This window comes from Mobula hypostoma, chromosome 19, assembly GCF_963921235.1.
Source record: "Mobula hypostoma chromosome 19, sMobHyp1.1, whole genome shotgun sequence".
NCBI lineage: Eukaryota > Metazoa > Chordata > Chondrichthyes > Myliobatiformes > Myliobatidae > Mobula > Mobula hypostoma.
The window spans coordinates 7,073,127-7,092,221 of record NC_086115.1 but is presented as its reverse complement, the minus strand read 5'-3'; the positions used below and the strand labels follow the sequence as shown (position 1 = coordinate 7,092,221).

Genomic DNA, 19,095 nt, shown 5'->3' with positions numbered 1-19,095 from the left:
CTTCATAAACAGGTCAGTGAATGGGCCAAAACGTGTATGCAGTGCCAAACGGCCAAGGTGCAGCGGCACACCAAGGCTCCACCGCAGCGGTTCGAACCCACCCGTCGGAGGTTCGACCACATCCATGTGGATATCATGGGGCCCCTGCCAGTGTCACGAGGAGCGTGGTACCTCCTAACTATGATAGACCGGTTCACCAGATGGCCAGAGGCAGTCCCACTCACCGACACCACCTCCGAATCCTGCGCCCGAGCACTGATCGCAACCTGGGTAGCCCGCTTCGGGGTACCGGCCCACATTACCTCCGACAGGGGCGCCCAGTTCACCTCCAGCCTGTGGTCGGCTATGGCCAACCTTTTAGGATCGCAGCTACACCACACAACTGCCTACCACCCACAGTCGAACGGACTAGTGGAGCGTTTCCACCGTCACCTGAAGTCGGCTCTTATGGCCCGCCTGGAGGGGCCTAACTGGGTGGATGAAATTCCCTGGGTCCTGCTCGGAATCCGCACGGCGCCCAAAGAGGATCTGCACACCTCGTCGGCCGAGTTGGTGTACGGCGCACCCCTGGTCGTCCCAGGAGAGTTCATACCAGCTCCAAGGGGGCAAGAGGAAGAACCCACAGCAGTCCAGGACAGACTATGGGAGAGGCTCGGTAACCTGGCCCCCATCCCCACTTCACAGCACGGACAGAGCCCGACCTGCGTACCCAAAGACCTGCAGAATTGTAAGTTTCTTTTTGTACGACAGGGCGGACACCGGGCACTGCTACAGCGGCCCTACGAGGGGCAGTTTAAGATTATCAGGAACAATGGGTCCACGTTTGTGCTGGATATTGCAGGGAGAGAGGAGATTTTCACGGTGGACCGACTCAAACCGGCCCATGTGGACTTGACGCAGCCGGTCCAGACTCAGGCACCGCGGCGCAGGGGCAGACCCCCCAAACAGAGACCGATCCAGACTGTGGACACTGGGGGAGGTATCGCCGGTTCTGGGGGGGTGGGGGTTATGTGGCGACCCATTTTCTAGCACCCACGAACCGGCTCATGAAACAGCGCGCGCAGGCAGAGGACCGGCCCCAAAAAGGGCAGCAGGCCATCTTCACCAGCAGGGGGAAAATCCCACGCGCGGAAAGGGTCTGGGAATATGCATTCCCCACAGCAGTCCTGCCCCAGGGAGGGCGGTAACGGGAAGGCTTTAAAGCAGGCCGCGAAGTATGAATAAATCTCTTTATCGCAACTCCAACTCACCGACTCCGTGTGGTTATTCTAGCGCTGTGTGTAGCACACCACTACAATATGATAAATATACAGCCTATATAAAGTAGAAATAATGTGTCACGTACCCCGTGACGGGTTAAAGAACCAGCAGAAATGGAAAACACTTTGGGGTCCAGTATTGCTACTAATTAATGATATTTATCAGTAACTACACAATACAGTAATATAAATCAGATACATAAAAAGATTACCAATGAATATATATAAAAAAATGTGGAAATATATGAGAATCAAGCTTTTTCAAGTCTAGGGGTAAATAGATAGTCTTACGCTGATGAGTAAAGTTCAATTCAGTTCGTGGTATTGAGTTGAGTAGTGATGGAGAGAGAGAGAGGGAGCAATTTGAGTCTTCAGGTGAGCTGATGCCATCGATCTTCCTGTTGTCCTCCGAAATCCTTTAGAAGTCACCGACTGTGACCACAACAAAGGGGACCATTCTTCTGTGGTGGAGCTACCAACCCAGGCGAGGGTTGGGCACACAAATAACTCCCCACCAGTCACACCTTCTCCACACTACGAGAGCCACTGATCGATCCACCTAATCGATCCTCCAAAACCCACTTTTTCTGTGGGCACAACAAAGCTCATTCAGTGTCCAAAACCATGTGCGTCAGGTCTATCATCTGACCTTCTATTTACCTCACCGTACTGAGTACCAACTGTCTTTCAAATAACAGCTCCTCCCTTCTCTGTCTGTAAGAATGTACAAGCAGGCGATGTCCTTGGGAAAGTATAAACAAACTATGAGCAGTCTTCGTCTCTCTCTCTCTCTCTCTCTTAAAAACAAGATGTCGGTGTTAAATGCTTCTCTCTCTCTCTTTTTAAAAGCACAGTTCATAGGTGTAATCGAGCACAGTTCTTAGAGGTAATTCAGGACCCTGTCACAAATGTATGTACAGTGTAGTCGGGAAGATTAAACCAAAACTGATTTGTGGAAAAAAAAATCAGCACGTATGTGCATGCGCACGTCACATATGCGCATGTCATACATACGCACACAGGCGTCCGCACAAGGCTTCATGGTCATGGTAGTCTTTCTTGGGGTAAACACAAGTGTCCTGTATTTGACTGCTACTTTTGTCCCTTGTTTGGGAGTGAGAAAGTTGGCAACCCTAACTGTAAAAGACATGTTGAGGTGAGTTTAATCTTACTTGAACACCACCCCACCCCCCGGTTGGCCAGTCCGCAAGAATATTGTCAATATTAAACCGGTCCGCGGTGCAAAAAAGGTTGGGGACCCCTGGTGTAAAGCGTTGAGCTAACTACTACACTACTGAGCCATCCCTTCTATGCTGTTTGACTCTAAATATTTCTATTGAGGGGAATGTGAGAACATGGGCCACCCCAGACAACAGGAACGGCAGTGTGTGATCAGCTGACCACTGCCCAGTTTGGTGCTTGGAGAGGGCAGGAACACTCATAAAGGGCCAACAGCTTCTCCCACATGTTACGATCCCGTGAAACGTGATCCTTACCATTTTCATGGACTTGTCATTGATGTCCTTCATATTGAGAGCAAAGATGGCCTCTCTTGCTCCAACATAAAGGACCCCTTGTTCCTCCTCAAGCCAGAAAGTTGTGTAGTTGTACACGCTGTGACTGAATCGTTTGTAGTCAAATACATCTGTAAGAGATGAGAATGTTTTCATGAGATTAATTTTTGATTTGTGTATCAGGAGAATATACAAGAATCAATATTCAATTATCTACTGATTAACAATCAAAAATTACCAGGGCAAAGTAAGTTCCCTCAGTCCTGATCCACCATTTCATTTCATTTACCCTCATTAATTGCATAACCCAGCATTTGTGTCTTAGGAAAATCGATCAGTCTCATGGCAAGTGGGAGGAAACCAGGGAAAACCCATATGCTCACCGGGGAGAACGTGCAAACTCCACAAAGACAGCAGCTGAGGTCAGGATTGAACCCTTGTTTCTGAGGCTGTGAGGCAGCAACTTTATTGCACACCCAGTTAAATCCTGTTTGATATCCAGCAAGATGCTGGTCTGAAGACAGTCAGGAGGTTCATTTTCATTGGGTTTGAAGAAAGTGTGTCCCATGAACATCTGCTACAATTCTTTCAGGAGCCATTTTGTTCCTGTGACTGTCACACTTACTTCCAGCCACATTGTACGACACAAGGCATAGGAGCAGAATTTATTTCTTGTACAAGGCCAGTATTTGTTGCCCTTTCTTAACCACCCTTAAATGAAATGGTTAACCCCACTGGGCAGTTCAAAGCCACAATGTTACAACAATCCATCTTTTGTAATTCCAGATTTAATTCAATTAATTGAATTTAAATTCTCCAAATGATGTTATGGGCTTGAACACACAGTTGTCAGTATCTGGGTATTTTCCCCTCTCACTGAACTACGTATCAGCGTCTCCCAGCCCTTAACTCTTATTTCTTTCCTCTGATACACGACATTATGTAAAACCAAACTTCCGTGAGAATAAGCTTCAGATTCTCTTGGAAATCTCGGCTTCTCTGCTCGTGGCGATCGTGAATTCCCCTTTTCAGTCGTCAGGCTAAGGCAGGCGATTACAGACAGTGACATCTTGTAACCCCAGTGTCAACTGAACCAGTGATTTTCATCAATTATTCAAAGGTAGGACCTCTGAACCTCTTCAACTTTCTTTGAAAGGTCACTTTCACTGGCTGCAGAATCCTTCTCCTTTATTTTATTGAGCAAAATTATTAATGGCTAGCAAAGACTGATGAGTGAATCTGATAGACCAGCTGTCTCAAGCCCAAGGGACCTGTTCATGTGTCCGAGACGACGTCCTTACACACAATGTTGATCTCGCACATGTTATTGTTTAGTAACAATCTCTCATGTCCTCTCACATTGCTCATTCTCCTGCTTGCCATGCAGAAATGGAGAAATTATAACCATGTTGGTTTTGGTAAAGGAAGGTGGTTCACCGCGACCCCCTCTGTTTGGTGACCAATATCTGCTGTGCACGGTGCGGAACAACCAGAGTGTTTGTACAGAGTGCTCCCCTTGTTCAGCAGGTGACCTCCAATTTCTGTGCACTTTTTGCCTCAGCGTTCTCCCCCCCCCCACCCTCACCTTCACTCTCTGTCCTCGGCCTCCTGCAGTATTTCACCCCCCCCTCACTCTCTGTCCTCGGCCTCCTGCAGTATTTCACCCCCCCCCCACTCTCTGTCCTCGGCCTCCTCCAGTATTTCACCCCCCCTCACTCTCTGTCCTTGGCCTCCTGCAGTATTTCACCCCCCCCTTCACTCTCTGTCCTCGGCCTCCTCCAGTATTTCACCCCCCTCTTCACTCTCTGTCCTCGGCCTCCTGCAGTATTTCACCTCCCCCATCCTTCACTCTCTGTCCTCGGCCTCCTCCAGTATTTCACCCCCCTCTTCACTCTCTGTCCTCGGCCTCCTGCAGTATTTCACCCCCCTCTTCACTCTCTGTCCTCGGCCTCCTGCAGTATTTGGATCTTGGATCTTGGATCATTGGATCTCTTCTGGGGGAAGTATGACCTGTTCAAAATGGACAGGTCACACCTGAACCCGAAGGGGACCAATATCCTGGCGGGAAGGTTTAATAGAGCTGTTGGGGGGGTTTAAACTAATTTGGCAGGGGAATGGGAACCGGAATGATAGAGCGCAGGAAGGGGAAAACAGAAATAAATCTAAGATAGTGAGCAGTAAAGATGTCAGGAAAGACAGGCAGGTGATGGGGCAAATTTGTAGCCATTGGGATGAGTTGCAGTGCAATAAAGTTGCTGTGAAATCAAAGCAAAAAGTACCAAATACTGGTCTTAAGGTGTTATACTTAAATGCACGCAGCATAAGGAATAAATTGGATGATCTTGTCGTACAGCTGCAGATTGGCTGGTATGATATTGTGGTAATCACTGAGACGTGGCTAAAGGATGCATGTCTCTGGGAGCTGAACGTCCAAGGATACACGGTGTATCAGAATTATAGGAAGTAGGCAGAGGGGGAGGCATGGCTTTATTGGTAAGAAATGATATTAAATCATTAGAAAGAGGTGATATAGGATCGGAAGGTACAGAATCTTTATGGGTTGAACTAAAAAATCGCAGGGATAAAAGGACCGTGATGGCAGTTATTTATAGGCCTCCAAACAGCTGCAGTGATGTGGACTATAAATTACAACAGGAAATAGAAAAGGCTTGTCAGAAGGGCAGTGTTATGATAATTGTGGGGGATTTTAACATGCGAATGGATTGGGAAAATCAGGTCGGCACTGGATCTCAAGAGAGAGAACTTGTAGAGTGTCTGCGAGATGGTTTTTTAGAACAGCTTGTTGTTGAGCCCACTAGGGGATCGGCTGTACTGGATTGGGTATTGTGTAATGAACCGGAGGTGATTAGAGAGATTGAGGTGAAGGAACCCTTAGGAGACAGTGATCATAACATGATAGAGTTCACTGTGAAATTTGAAAAAGAGAAGCTGAAGTCTGATGTGTCGGTATTTCAGTGGAGTAAAGGAAATTACAGTGGCATGAGAGAGGAACTGGCCAAAGTTGACTGGAGAGGGACACTGGCGGGAAAGACAGCAGAGCAGCAGTGGCTGGAGTTTATGCAAGAAGTGAGGAATGTGCAAGACAGGTATATTCCAAAAAAGAAGAAATTTTTGAATGGAAAAAGGATGCAACCGTGGCTGACAAGAGAAGTCAAAGCTGAAGTTAAAGCAAAGGAGAGGGCATACACGGAAGCAAAAGTTATTGGGAAGACAGAGGATTGGGAAGTTTTTAAAAGCTTACAAAAGGAAACTAAGAAGGTCATTAAGAGGGAAATTATTAACTATGAAAGGAAGCTAGCAAATAATATCAAAGAGGATACTAAAATCTTTTTCAAGTATATAAAGAGTAAAAGACAGGTGAGAGTAGATATAGGACCGATAGAAAATGATGCTGGAGAAGTTGTAATGGGAGATAAGGAGATGGCGGAGGAACTGAATGAATATTTTGCATCAGTCTTCACTGAGGAAGACATCAGCAGTATACCGGACACTCAAGGGTGGCAGGGAAGAGAGGTGTGCGCAGTCACAATTATGACAGAAAAAGTACTCAGGAAGCTGAATAGTCTAAAGGTAGATAAATCTCCCGGACCAGATGGAATGCACCCTCGTGTTCTGAAGGAAGTAGCTGTGGAGATTGCTGAGGCATTAGTGATGATCTTTCAAAAGTCTATAGATTCTGGCATGGTTCTGGAGGACTGGAAGATTGCAAATGTCACTCCGCTACTTAAGAAGGGGGCAAGGAAGCAAAAAGGAAATTATAGACCTGTTAGCTTGACGTTGGTGGTTGGGAAGTTGTTGGAGTCGATTGTCAAGGATGAGGTTACGGAGTACCTGGAGGCATATGACAAGATAGGCAGAACTCAGCATGGATTCCTTAAAGGAAAATCCTGCCTGACAAACCTATTGCAATTTTTTGAGGAAATTACAAGTAGGCTAGACAAGGGAGATGCAATGGATGTTGTATGTTTGGATTTTCAGAAGGCCTTTGACAAGGTGCCACACATGAGGCTACTTAACAAGATAAGAGCCCATGGAATTACGGGAAAGTTACATACATGGATAGAGCATTGGCTGATTGGCAGGAAACAGAGAGTGGGAATAAAGGGATCCTATTCTGGTTGGCTGCCGGTTACCAGTGGTGTTCCACAGGGGTCCGTGTTGGGACCGCTTCTTTTTACATTGTACATCAATGATTTGGATTATGGAATAGATGGCTTTGTGGCTAAGTTTGCTGATGATATGAAGATAGGTGGAGGGGCCGGTAGTGCTGAGGAAACAGAGAGTCTGCAGAGAGACTTGGATAGATTGGAAGAATGGGCAAAGAAGTGGCAAATGAAATACAATGTTGGAAAGTGTATGGTTATGCACTTTGGCAGAAGAAATAAACGGGCAGACTATTATTTAAATGGGGAGAGAATTCAAAGTTCTGAGATGCAACGGTTTTGAGAGTCCTCGTACAGGATTCCCTTAAAGTTAACCTCCAGGTTGAGTCGGTAGTGAAGAAGGCGAATGCAATGTTGGCATTCGTTTCTAGAGGAATAGAGTATAGGAGTAGGGATGTGATGTTGAGGCTCTATAAGGCACTGGTGAGACCTCACTTGGAGTACTGTGGGCAGTTTTGGTCTCCTTATTTAAGAAAGGATTTGCTGACGTTGGAGAGGGTACAGAGAAGATTCACTAGAATGATTCCAGGAATGAGAGGGTTAACATATGAGGAACGTTTGTCTGCTCTTGGACTGTATTCCTTGGAGTTTAGAAGAATGAGGGGAGACCTCATAGAAACATTTCGAATGTTGAAAGGCATGGACAGAGTGGATGTGGCAAAGTTGTTTCCCGTGGTGGGGGAGTCTAGTACGAGAGGGCATGACTTCAGGATTGAAGGGCACCCATTCAGAACAGAAATGTGAAGAAATTTTTTTAGCCAGAGGGTGTTGAATCTATGGAATTGTTGCCACGGGCGGCAGTAGAGGCCAAGTTATTGGGTGTATTTAAGGCAGAGATTGATAGGTATCTCAGTAGCCAGGGCATCAAAGGTTATGATGAGAAGGCGGGGGAGTGGGACTAAATGGGAGAAAGGATCAGCTCATGATAAAATGGCGGAGTAGACTTGATGGGCCGAATGGCCGACTTCTGCTCCTTTGTCTTATGGTCTATTTCACCTCCCCCCGCTTCACTCTCTGTCCTCGGCCTCCTGCAGTATTTCACCCCCCCCTCACTCTCTGTCCTCGGCCTCCTGCAGTATTTCACCCCCCCCTCACTCTCTGTCCTCGGCCTCCTACAGTATTTCACCCCCCCCTCACTCTCTGTCCTCGGCCTCCTGCAGTATTTCACCCCCCCCTCACTCTCTGTCCTCGACCTCCTGCAGTATTTCACCCCCCCTCACTCTCTGTCCTCGGCCTCCTGCAGTATTACACCCCCCCCTTCACTCTCTGTCCTCGGCCTCCTGCAGTATTTCACCCCCCCCATCACTCTCTATCCTTGGCCTCCTGCAGTATTTCACCCCCCCCTCGCTCTCTGTCCTCGGCCTCCTGCAGTATTTCACCCCTCCCCTCACTCTCTGTCCTCGGCCTCCTGCAGTATTTCACCCCCCCCCTCACTCTCTGTCCTCAGCCTCCTGCAGTATTTCACCCCCCCTCACTCTCTGTCCTTGGCCTCCTGCAGTATTTCAACCCCCCCCCTTCACTCTCTGTCCTCGGCCTCCTGCAGTATTTCACCCTCCCCTTCACTCTCTGTCCTCGGCCTCCTGCAGTATTTCACCCCCCCTTCACTCTCTGTCCTCGGCCTCCTGCAGTATTTCACCCCCCCTCACTCTCTGTCCTCGGCCTCCTGCAGTATTTCACCCCCCCCTTCACTCTCTGTCCTTGGCCTCCTGCAGTATTACACCCCCACCTTCACTCTCTGTCCTCGGCCTCCTGCAGTATTTCACCCCCCCCCCTCACTCTCTGTCCTCGGCCTCCTGCAGTATTTCACCCCCCCCTTCACTCTCTGTCCTCGGCCTCCTGCAGTATTACACCCCCACCTTCACTCTCTGTCCTCGGCCTCCTGCAGTATTTCACCCCCCCCTCACTCTCTGTCCTTGGCCTCCTGCAGTATTTCACCCCCCCTCACTCTCTGTCCTTGGTCTCCTGCAGTATTTCACCCCCCCCCTCACTCTCTGTCCTTGGCCTCCTGCAGTATTTCACCCCCCCCTTCACTCTCTGTCCTCGGCCTCCTGCAGTATTTCACCTCCACCCCTTCACTCTCTGTCCTCGGCCTCCTGCAGTATTACACCCCCACCTTCACTCTCTGTCCTCGGCCTCCTGCAGTATTTCACCCCCCCCTCACTCTCTGTCCTTGGCCTCCTGCAGTATTTCACCCCCCCTCACTCTCTGTCCTTGGCCTCCTGCAGTATTTCACCCCCCTCTTCACTCTCTGTCCTTGGCCTCCTGCAGTATTTCACCCCCCCTTCACTCTCTGTCCTGGGCCTGCTGCATTATTTCACCCCCCCCCCTCACTCTCTGTCCTCGGCCTCCTGCAGTATTACACCCCCACCTTCACTCTCTGTCCTCGGCCTCCTGCAGTATTTCACCCCCCACTTCACTCTCTGTCCTCGGCCTCCTGCAGTATTTCACCCCCCACACTCTCTGTCCTCGGCCTCCTGCAGTATTTCCCCCCCCCCCGCAGCACTCTCTGTCCTCGGCCTCCTGCAGTATTCCCCCCCCCCCCCCCCGCAGCACTCTCTGTCCTCGGCCTCCTGCAGTATTTCACCTCCTCCCCCTTCACCCTCTGTTCTCGGCCACCTGTCTCTCCACAGAATTCAACATCCTGTTTTTAGTTTTAAAGGACTTTTCATACAACAATTGCCTGATCACTTTGGTAGGAATGTTAGGGAGTGCAGACTGCCTTGCAGTTTGGAAAATGCCAAGAATATAAAGGAGGATAGTGAAAGCTTCTTTAGGTATGTGAAAAGGGAAAAAATAGTTAAGACCAAAATTGGGCCCTTGAAAACAGAAACGGGTGAATTTATTATGGGGAACAAGGAAATAGCAGACGAGTTGAACAGGTACTTTGGGTCTGTCTTCACTAGGGAAGACACAAACAATCTCCCAGATATAATAGTGGCCAAAGGACCTTGGGTAATGGAGGAACTGAAGGAAATTCACATTAGGCGGAAAATGGTGTTGGATAGACTGATGGGACTGAAGGCTGATAAGTCCTTGGGACCTGATGGTCTGCATCCCAGGGTACTTAAGGACGTGGCTTTAGAAATCGCGGACGCATTGGTAATCATTTTCCAATGTTCGATAGATTCAGGATCAGTTCCTGTGGATTGGAGGGTGGCTAATGTTGTCCCACTTTTCAAGAAAGAAGGGAGAGAGAAAACAGGGAATTATAGCCTGACATCAGTGGTGGGAAAGATGCTGGAATCAATTATAAAAGATGAAATTACGACACATTTGTATAGCAGTAACAGGATAGGTCCGAGTCAGCATGGATTTACGAAGGGGAAATCGTGCTTGACTAATCTTCTGGAATTTTTTGAGGATGTAACTATGAAAATGGACAAGGGAGAGCCAGTGAATGTAGTGTACCTGGTCTTTCAGAAAGCCTTTGATAAAGTCCCACATAGGAGATTAGTAGGCAAAATTAGGGCACATGGTATTGGGGGCAGAGTACTGACACGGATTGAAAATTGGCTGGCTGACAGGAAACAAAGAGTAGCGATTAACAGGTCCCTTTTGGAATGGCAGGTGGTGACCAGTGGGGTACCGCAGGGTTCAGTGCTGGAACCGCAGCTGTTTACAATATACATTCATGATTTAGATGAAGGGATTAAAAGTAACATTAGCAAATTTGCAGATGACACAAAGTTGGGTGGCAGTGTGAAATGTGAGGAGGATATTATGAGAACGCAGGGTGACTTGGACAGGCTGGGTGAGTGGGCAGATGCAGTTTAACATGGATAAATGTGAGATTAGCCACTTTGGTGGTAAGAACGGGAAGGCAGATTATTATCTAAATGGAGTCAAGTTAGGAAAAGGGGAAATACAACGAGATCTAGGTGTTCTTGTACAGCAGTCACTGAAAGCAAGCATGCAAGTACAGCAGGCAGTGAAGAAAGCTAATGGCATGCTGGCCTTCATAATTGAGTATAGGAGCAAAGAGGTCCTTCTGCAGCTGTACAGGGCCCTGGTGAGACCACACCTGCAGTATTGTTTGCAGTTTTGGTCTCCAAATTTGAGGAAGGACATTCTTGCTATTGAGGGAGTGCAGCATAGGTTCACAAGGTTAATTCCTGGGATAGAGGGACTGTCATATGTTGAAAGATTGGAGCGACTGGGCTTGTATACACTGGAATTTAGGAGGATGAGAGGGGATCTGATTGAAACATATAAGATTATTAAGGGATTGGACACACTGGAGGCAGGAAGCATGTTCCCACTGATAGGTGAGTCCAGAACCAGAGGCCACAGTTTAAGAATTAGGGGTAGGCCATTTAGAACGGAGTTGAGGAAAAACTTTTTCACCTAGAGAGTGGTGGATATATGGAATGCTCTGCTCTAGAAGGCAGTGGAGGCCAAGTCTCCGGATGCTTTCAAGAAAGATAGAGCTCTTAAAGATAGTAATCAAAGGTTATATAAAGGCAGGAACGGAGTACTGATTGTGGATGATCAGCCATGATCACAGTGAATGGTGGTGCTGGCTCGAAGGGCCGAATGGCCTACTCCTGCACCTATTGTCTATTGCCAGTGCTTCGGGACATCAGAGGTCTGTGAACACCGTGAGTCTCAGCCGCCAGGGTCGTGAACTGCTCAGTACAGACGCCCTTTCAGGGCGAAGCTTCCTGTGTGACTCGAAGGCTCAAGTGAGTGTACTACCAGCACTGCTTATTGATGAGAAGGCAAAGAGCGACGGAACGTCACTGGAGGCCACCATCGGCGGCAGGATCCAGACTTACGGGACACGATGGGCGACACCGTGCTTCTGTGGGCGACATTACTGATGGGATTTAGTCCTGGCTAATGTCGCTAGACTTCTGCTCGGTGCAGATTTCCTGTGTGCCCAAGGACTGTTATTTGATCTTAACGTCCGCCGACTTGTGGATGTTAAGGACTTTGGGTCGGTACCCTGCTCCCCCAGTAAATTCCCCACAATAACTCTGTCAAAGGCATGTCCCACCGCATGAGGGTTTACTCGACTGCTGGGCCAACTCCCAAACCTCACCACATTCTCCACCACAGTCACAAAACACAATATCTACATGCCCGCACGAGTAGACTGAACCCAGGAGAGTTGGTTACCGCGAACGCTGAGTTTCCCAACATGGAACAATTCAGCGTTGTACGCCCGCTGAATAGCCCCTGGGCTTTACCTTTCTGTATGGTCTGATGGTGGTTGTCATCCACGTGGCGATTACCGATGTGTTAACGGGGGCCACCAAGACCCTAGCAAATCGCATAACTAGAGCTGTGGGTAGGGCTTTAAACTATATGGCAGAGGTTGGGTTCAATAGATTGGAGAAGTATGGATAAAGTAAAAGAGAAAAGTGTGGATAAAGATAAAGGAAAAGCAAAAGAAAAAAGAGAAAATTAAGAGTGGAGTGAAGAAAAGTCAAGTGCTGAAGAGTATAAGATTACAAGATTTTAAAGGCACAATGAGTGTAAGGGCACTTTATCTGAATGCCCGTAGTATTCGAACCAAGGTCTGTGAACCGTAAACACAAAATAATCTGTAGATGCTGGGGTCAAAGCAACACTCACAACACGCTGGAGGAACTCAGCAGGTCGGGCAGCATCCGTGGAAACGATCAGTCAATGTTTCGGGCCGGAACCCTTGTGGCTCAGGTCAGTACAAAGTGGTATGATTCAGTGGCCATTACAGAGACGTGGTTGCAGGGTGAGAGGATTGGGAATTAAATATCCAAGTATATGAGGTAATACGGAAGGATAGGCAGGAAGGTAAGGGAGGTGGTGTAGTGCTCTTAATTAAAGATGAGATCAGGGCGAGAATGAAAGATGATATAAGATCTAAAGAGTAGAATGTTGAATCTCTCTGGGTAGAGATTAGGAACAGTAAAGGGAAAAAATCAGTGGTGGGAGTTGTTTATCGGCCACCAAATAATAACATAGAAACATAGAAAATAGGTGCAGGAGTAGGCCATTCGGCCCTTCGAGCCTGCACCGCCATTTATTATGATCATGGCTGATCATCCAACTCAGAACCCAGCCTTCCCTCCATACCCCCTGACCCCTGTAGCCACAAGGGCCATATCTAACTTCCTTTTAAACATAGCTAATGAACTGGCCTCAACAGTTTGCTGTGGCAGAGAATTCCACAGATTCACCACTCTCTGTGTGAAGAAGTTTTTCCTAACCTCGGTCCTAAAAGGCTTCCCCTCTATCCTCAAACTGTGACCCCTCGTTCTAGACCTCCCCAACATCGGGAACAATCTTCCTGCATCTAGCCTGTCCAATCCCTTTAGGATCTTATACGTTTCAATCAGATCCCCCCTCAATCTTCTAAATTCCAACGAGTACAAGCCCAGTTCATCCAGTCTTTCTTCATATGAAAGACCTGCCATCCCAGGAATCAATCTGGTGAACCTTCTTTGTACTCCCTCTATGGCAAAGATGTCTTTCCTCAGATTAGGGGACCAAAACTGCACACAATACTCCAGGTGTGGTCTCACCAAGGCCTTGTACAACTGCATTATAACATTATAAATGGCACAGGCAACAAACAGAGAAGTATCTGAGGCATGTAAGAATGGAACAGCAGTTATCGTGGGGACTTTAACTTGCTCATAGATTGGGTGAATCAAGTTGGTCGAGGCAGTCCTGAGGAGGACTTCAGAGAATGCATCCATGATGGCTTTCTTGAACAGCACGTTACCGAACCTACAAGGGAATATGCTATCTTAGATCTAGTCCTGCGCAATTACACAGGTAAAATTAGTGATCTTGTAGTTAGGGATCCTCTTGGAAAGAGTGATCACAGTATGATTGAGTTTCTCATACAAATAGAGGGTGTGATAGTTCGATCTAAAACCAGTGTATTATGCCTAAACAATGGAGACTACAATGGGACGAGGGAGGATTTGGCTAGTGTAGACTGGGAACACAGGCTATATGGCAGGACAGTTGTGGAACAGTGAAAGATTTTCAAAGAGATTTTTCACAATGCTCAACAAAAGTATATTCCAGTGAACAGCAAAGACAGTAAGGGTGGGGAGAGCCAGCCTTGGATAACTAAGGAAATAAAAGAAGGCATCAAACTAAAAGCTTGTGCCAAGTGTAGTGGGAAACTGGAAGTTTGGGAAAACTTTAAAAAGCAACAAAGTACCACTAAGCAAGCAATAAAGAAAGGGAAGCTAGATTATGAAAATAAACTAGCACAAAATATAAAAACAGATAGTACAAATTTTTATAATTATATAAAGTGGAAAAGGGTGACTAAAGTGAATGTAGGTCCCTTGGAGGATATTGGGTAATGAAGAAATGACTGAGGCTTTGAATGACTATTTTGTGTTGGTCTGCACGGTGGAGGACATGTCTAACATGCCAAAGAGAGATGTTATGGATGTGATGGGAGGTGAGGACCTCGATACAATAGCTATCACTAAAGAGTTAGTGCTGAGCAAACTTGTGGGCCTGAAGATAGACAAGACCCCTGGTCCTGATGGAATAAATCCCAGGGTACTGAAAGAAATGGCAGAAGTTATAGTAGAGACCTTGGTGATGATATACCAAAATTCTCTGGACTCTGGGTAGGTCCCGGCAGGTTGGAAGATGGCAAATGTCATGACACTGTTCAAAAGAGGAAGTAGGAAAAAGGCAGCTACCTATAGGCCAGTTAGTTTAACATCTGTAGTTGGGAAAATGCTTGAAGCTATGATTACAGAAGAAATAACGAGGCATCTGGAAAGAAGTGGATTCATCAGGCAGACCAGCATGGATTCAGCAAAGGTGGGTCCTGTTTGACAAACTTACTGGAGTTTTTTGAAGATTTAATAAGCGCAGTGGATAGAGCGGAGCAGATGGACGTTATTTACTCTGGATTTCCAGAAGGCATTCGATAAGGTGCTGCATAAAAGACTTATCCATAAGATAAGGATGCATAGAGTTGGGGTGATGTATGAGCACACATAGAGGACTGGTTAACTAATAGAAAGCAGGGAGTTGGGATACATGGGTGTTACTCTAGTTGTCAATCAGTGATGAGCGGTGTGCCACAAGGGTCAGTGCTGGGCCTGCAACTGTTCACAATATACATTAACAATCTGGAAGAGGGGACCGAGTGTAGTGTATTGAAGTTTGCTGATGATACTGAATTGAGGGGAAAAGCAAATTGTGCAGAAGATTTGGAGAGTCTGCAGAGAGATATAGATAGGTTAAATGAGTGGGCAAGGGTCTGGAAGATGGATTACAATGTTGGTAAATGCGAGATCATCCACTTTAGAAGAAAAGTGAAAGAGTAGTTTATTGCTTACATGGTAAAAATTTGCAGCATTGTTAAGGATCCGGCTGAACACTGGGTCGAAGGGTCTCTGCTGGTAGCTCTGGATCACGACAGTCTTTAATTTCTGTTTCCTTTCACCTGGCCATGTGGGCTCTGGCCCAGCCCCTTTCCTTTTTTGGACTTCCTCCAATTACCTGCTTGTCTCCTCATTTGCACCCACCTGTGTCTAATTTTCACTCATTACCCTGTCTATTTAAACCCTGCCTTGACTAGCATTCTCTGCCAGTTTGTCCCAGATTCTGACCTGTGTTGTTCTAGCATGTCATTGCGACTTCTGCCAATTGATTTTGCCTGATTCTGTGTTTTGGATTTTGCCTGTTCCTGGACCTGATTTTTGCCTGTGTGGTCTGGATTATCTGCCCAAACCTGACTGCCTTTCCTGGTAAGACCTCGGTCTGCCATTTTGGATTTGTGCCTGCCTAATAAATCCTGGTGAAAAAAGTATTCATTGGTCTGCACTTGAGTCCTGCCAAAACCCAACAGAACCTGACAGAACGAACTGGCCGGATGGACTCAGCGGACCTCAACCAGGTGCGTGAGGCCCTCTCTTGACAGGGCATGTTGTTAGGGAGACATGAAACGCAGTTTGCCTCTATCAACCAGTGGATGGAAGCCTTCCCCGCCACTCTGACCAGCATAGCCTCCAAGCTACAGCAGATTCAGCTGGCGCTGAGCTCTGACCTGCCTTCTCTTGTTGTGCCATTAGCCCCACAGACTCCAACCCAACCAGCCTGAGAACCCCGTATACCCCCATCTGAACCTTACAATGGTGAACCAGGCACCCGCAGATCCTTCCTGTCTCAATGCTTGCTGATTTTTGAGCTGCAGCCCACTACCTTTCCCACTGATTGATCTTGTATTGCTTATGTTATCACGCTGCTATCAGGAAGAGCAAGAGAGTGGGGTACGGCTGTGTGGGACAGCAGAGCCCCTTTTTGCCACACATTTATGGACTTTTGTGAGGAGTTAAGAGTCTTTGACTGTTCCCAGCGGGACAAGAGGCAGCAAGGGAGATGTTGCGAGTTCATCAGGGTAACCGTTCTGTTTTGGACTACGCCATTCAGTTCTGCACACTAGCCACCACTACCAACTGGAATTCGGCGGCCCAATCTGAGGTGTTCCTCTATGGGCTTAGCAAAGAGGTTAAGGATGAACTAGCCACCCGCGACCTGCCTGCTGGCTTCCAAGAGCTGGCCGATTTGGCCATTAAGATTGACAGCCGCATAAAACAGCATCAGCAGGAGCGTGATGCCCGGGGGTCATGAAGAACCACTGGGGGGGGGGGGGGGCGTCTGACCTCTTCCCAGCCAGAACCCAGATCTCCTTCCCCGAGTCGTCAGTCACCCCCATCCAGCCCAACGGAGCTCATGCAGATTGATCTGAACCCTTCGAATAGGAGAAGGAGAATCAGTACCAACTCCTGTCTGTATTGTGGTCAGGCTGGTCACTATGTACCTACCTGTCCTGTAAAAGCCAATGCTCCCTCGTAAAGAGGGGGCTACGGGCGAGCAGTACTTCCTCCCCCCAGTTCCCCGTCACTGGAACCCTGCTACCTGCTTTTATGCTGGCTGAAGGGACGAGACGCACCGTTTCAGTTTTTATCGACTCTGGGGCTGAGGGAAACTTTATCAGTTTGTTTTGCGGCCAATCTCGGGATGCCACTCTCCCGTCTGAAGCAACCCCTGGAGGCCAGAGGCTTAACGGAGTGAAACTTTCCCATGGTTACCCACTCTACAGCTCCGGTGAGTCTCCTCATTTCTGGCAATCACCAGGAGAGTATTGCTTTCCATGTAATGGATTCCCCCAAAGCTGAAGTTGTGTTAGGTCACCCATAGCTAGCTCAGCACGGTCCACACATTGATTGGTCTAATAAGTGTTAAACTGGAGTTCTTTCTGCCTAAATCATTGTCTGCGTGTTGCTCATGCTACTCAGTCCGGTTCCTCTGCCTACAGAAGAGTTTCCCGATCTGACCTCTGTACCCCCTGCATATCTGGACCTAAAACTGGTATTCAGCAAGATTCGGGCCACCACCTTACCCCCACATCGCCCCCACATTGCCGCTATAGATCTCCTTCCGGTACCTCACCACCTAGGGGCCATCTGTATTCCCTGTCTCCACCTGAAAGGGAAGCGATGGACGAGTATATCCAGGAGGCCTTGGCTGCAGGAATTATCCGTCCCTCTTCCTCCCCAGCAGGCACAGGGTTTTTCTTTGTAGCCGAGAAGGACGGGTCCCTGCGTCCTTGCGTGGACTATAGAGGTGTCAATGAGGTCACCGTTAAGAACCGCTATCCTCTTCCTCTTACGTCATCTGCATTTGAATTGCTCCAGGGTGCTTCTATCTTCTCCAAGCTCGATCTCCGCAACGCTTACCATCTGGTCTGCATAAGAGAGGGGGATGAGTGGAAGACCGCGTTCAATACGCCATCTGGGCACTATGAATATCTGGTAATGCCTTTCGGACTTTCTAATGGTCCTGCTGTGTTCCAGTCCCTGGTGAATGATATCCTCAGAGACATGTTGAATCAGTTTGTATTTGTGTACTTGGATGACATTCTGATATTTTCTAGCTCCCTCTCTGAACACATCCGGCACGTCCGCCGGGTGCTCCAACGACTCCTGGAGAATCAGTTATTCATGAAGGCAGAGAAGTGTGAATTTCACCAGAGTTCAACTTCATTTCTGGGATATGTGGTCAGTGCTGGAGGACTCCAGATGGACCCTCAGAAGATCAAGGTGGTAGAGGAGTGGCCACAACCCGCCTCTCGACGAGATGTCCAACGCTTTCTTGGGTTTGCCAACTTCTATCGCCGATTCATTTGAAATTTCAGCATCCTGGCTGCCCTGCTGACTGCTCTAACCCCCTCCAAGTCGAAGTTCGCCTGGAATCCAGCGGCTGAGAAAGCCTTTTCTGATCTAAAGACTCGTTTCACCATGGCACCTATCCTCCAGCCGGATCCTACAAGGCAGTTTATTGTCGAGACTGACGCCTCTGATGTAGGAGTAGGGGCTATACTGTCACAGCGTTCAGCAGAGGATGACAAGCTACACCCGTGCGCCTTTTTTCCCACAAATTTTCGCCCGCAGAATGCAACTATGACATCGGCAATCGAGGGTTATTGGCTGTTAAACTTGCTCTTGAGGAATGGCGGCATTGGCTTGAGGGAACGACTACTCCTTTTCTAGTCTGGACGGATCACAAGAACCTGGAATATATCCGTTCAGCCAAACACCTCAACTCCCGCCAGGCTCGGTGGTCCCTGTTTTAGATTCACCCTGGCCTACCGTCTTGCTCTAAGAACGGCAAGCCTGACGCGCTCTCCAGGCAGTTTCCAACAACCGACGAGGTGCCCGAGGTTACGACCATTCTCCCCATGCAATGTCTAATCGCTGCAGCACAGTGGGAGATTGAATCTGTGGTCTAGTCTACCCAGCAGGGTGAGTCTGCTCCTAGAACCTGCCCTGCTAATCTATTGTATGTTCCCCAGTCTGTCCGCTCCCAGGTTCTCCAGTGGGGACACACCTCCCGACTGACATGTCACCCTGACATCAGACGCATGACAGCTTTCATCAGTCGAAGATTTTGGTGGCCATTCCTGAGGAAGGATGTTGAGAGCTTCATTTCTGCCTGCCCAGTCTGTGCACAGAACAAGACCTCCAGCCAGCCACCAACTGGTCTCCTGCAACCCCTGCCTGTTCCTAGAAGGCCCTGGTCACACATTGCACTGGACTTTGTCACTGGACTCCCTCCGTCTGACGGTAACGCTACCGTTCTTACCATAGTAGATTGTTTTTCCAAATC

The 19,095-nt window shown here is 48.1% G+C and overlaps 1 protein-coding gene across 1 annotated transcript in view; it reads right to left on the bottom strand.

The window, feature by feature from the left end:
- Window positions 1-19,095, bottom strand: part of LOC134358655 (semaphorin-4D-like) — a 92,881-nt gene that overhangs the window by 56,735 nt on the left and 17,051 nt on the right. The window contains exon 2 of the mRNA XM_063071111.1: window positions 2,756-2,904. Coding sequence (XP_062927181.1) covers window positions 2,756-2,904 — 149 coding nt within the window. The remainder of the gene's footprint in view (window positions 1-2,755; window positions 2,905-19,095) is intronic.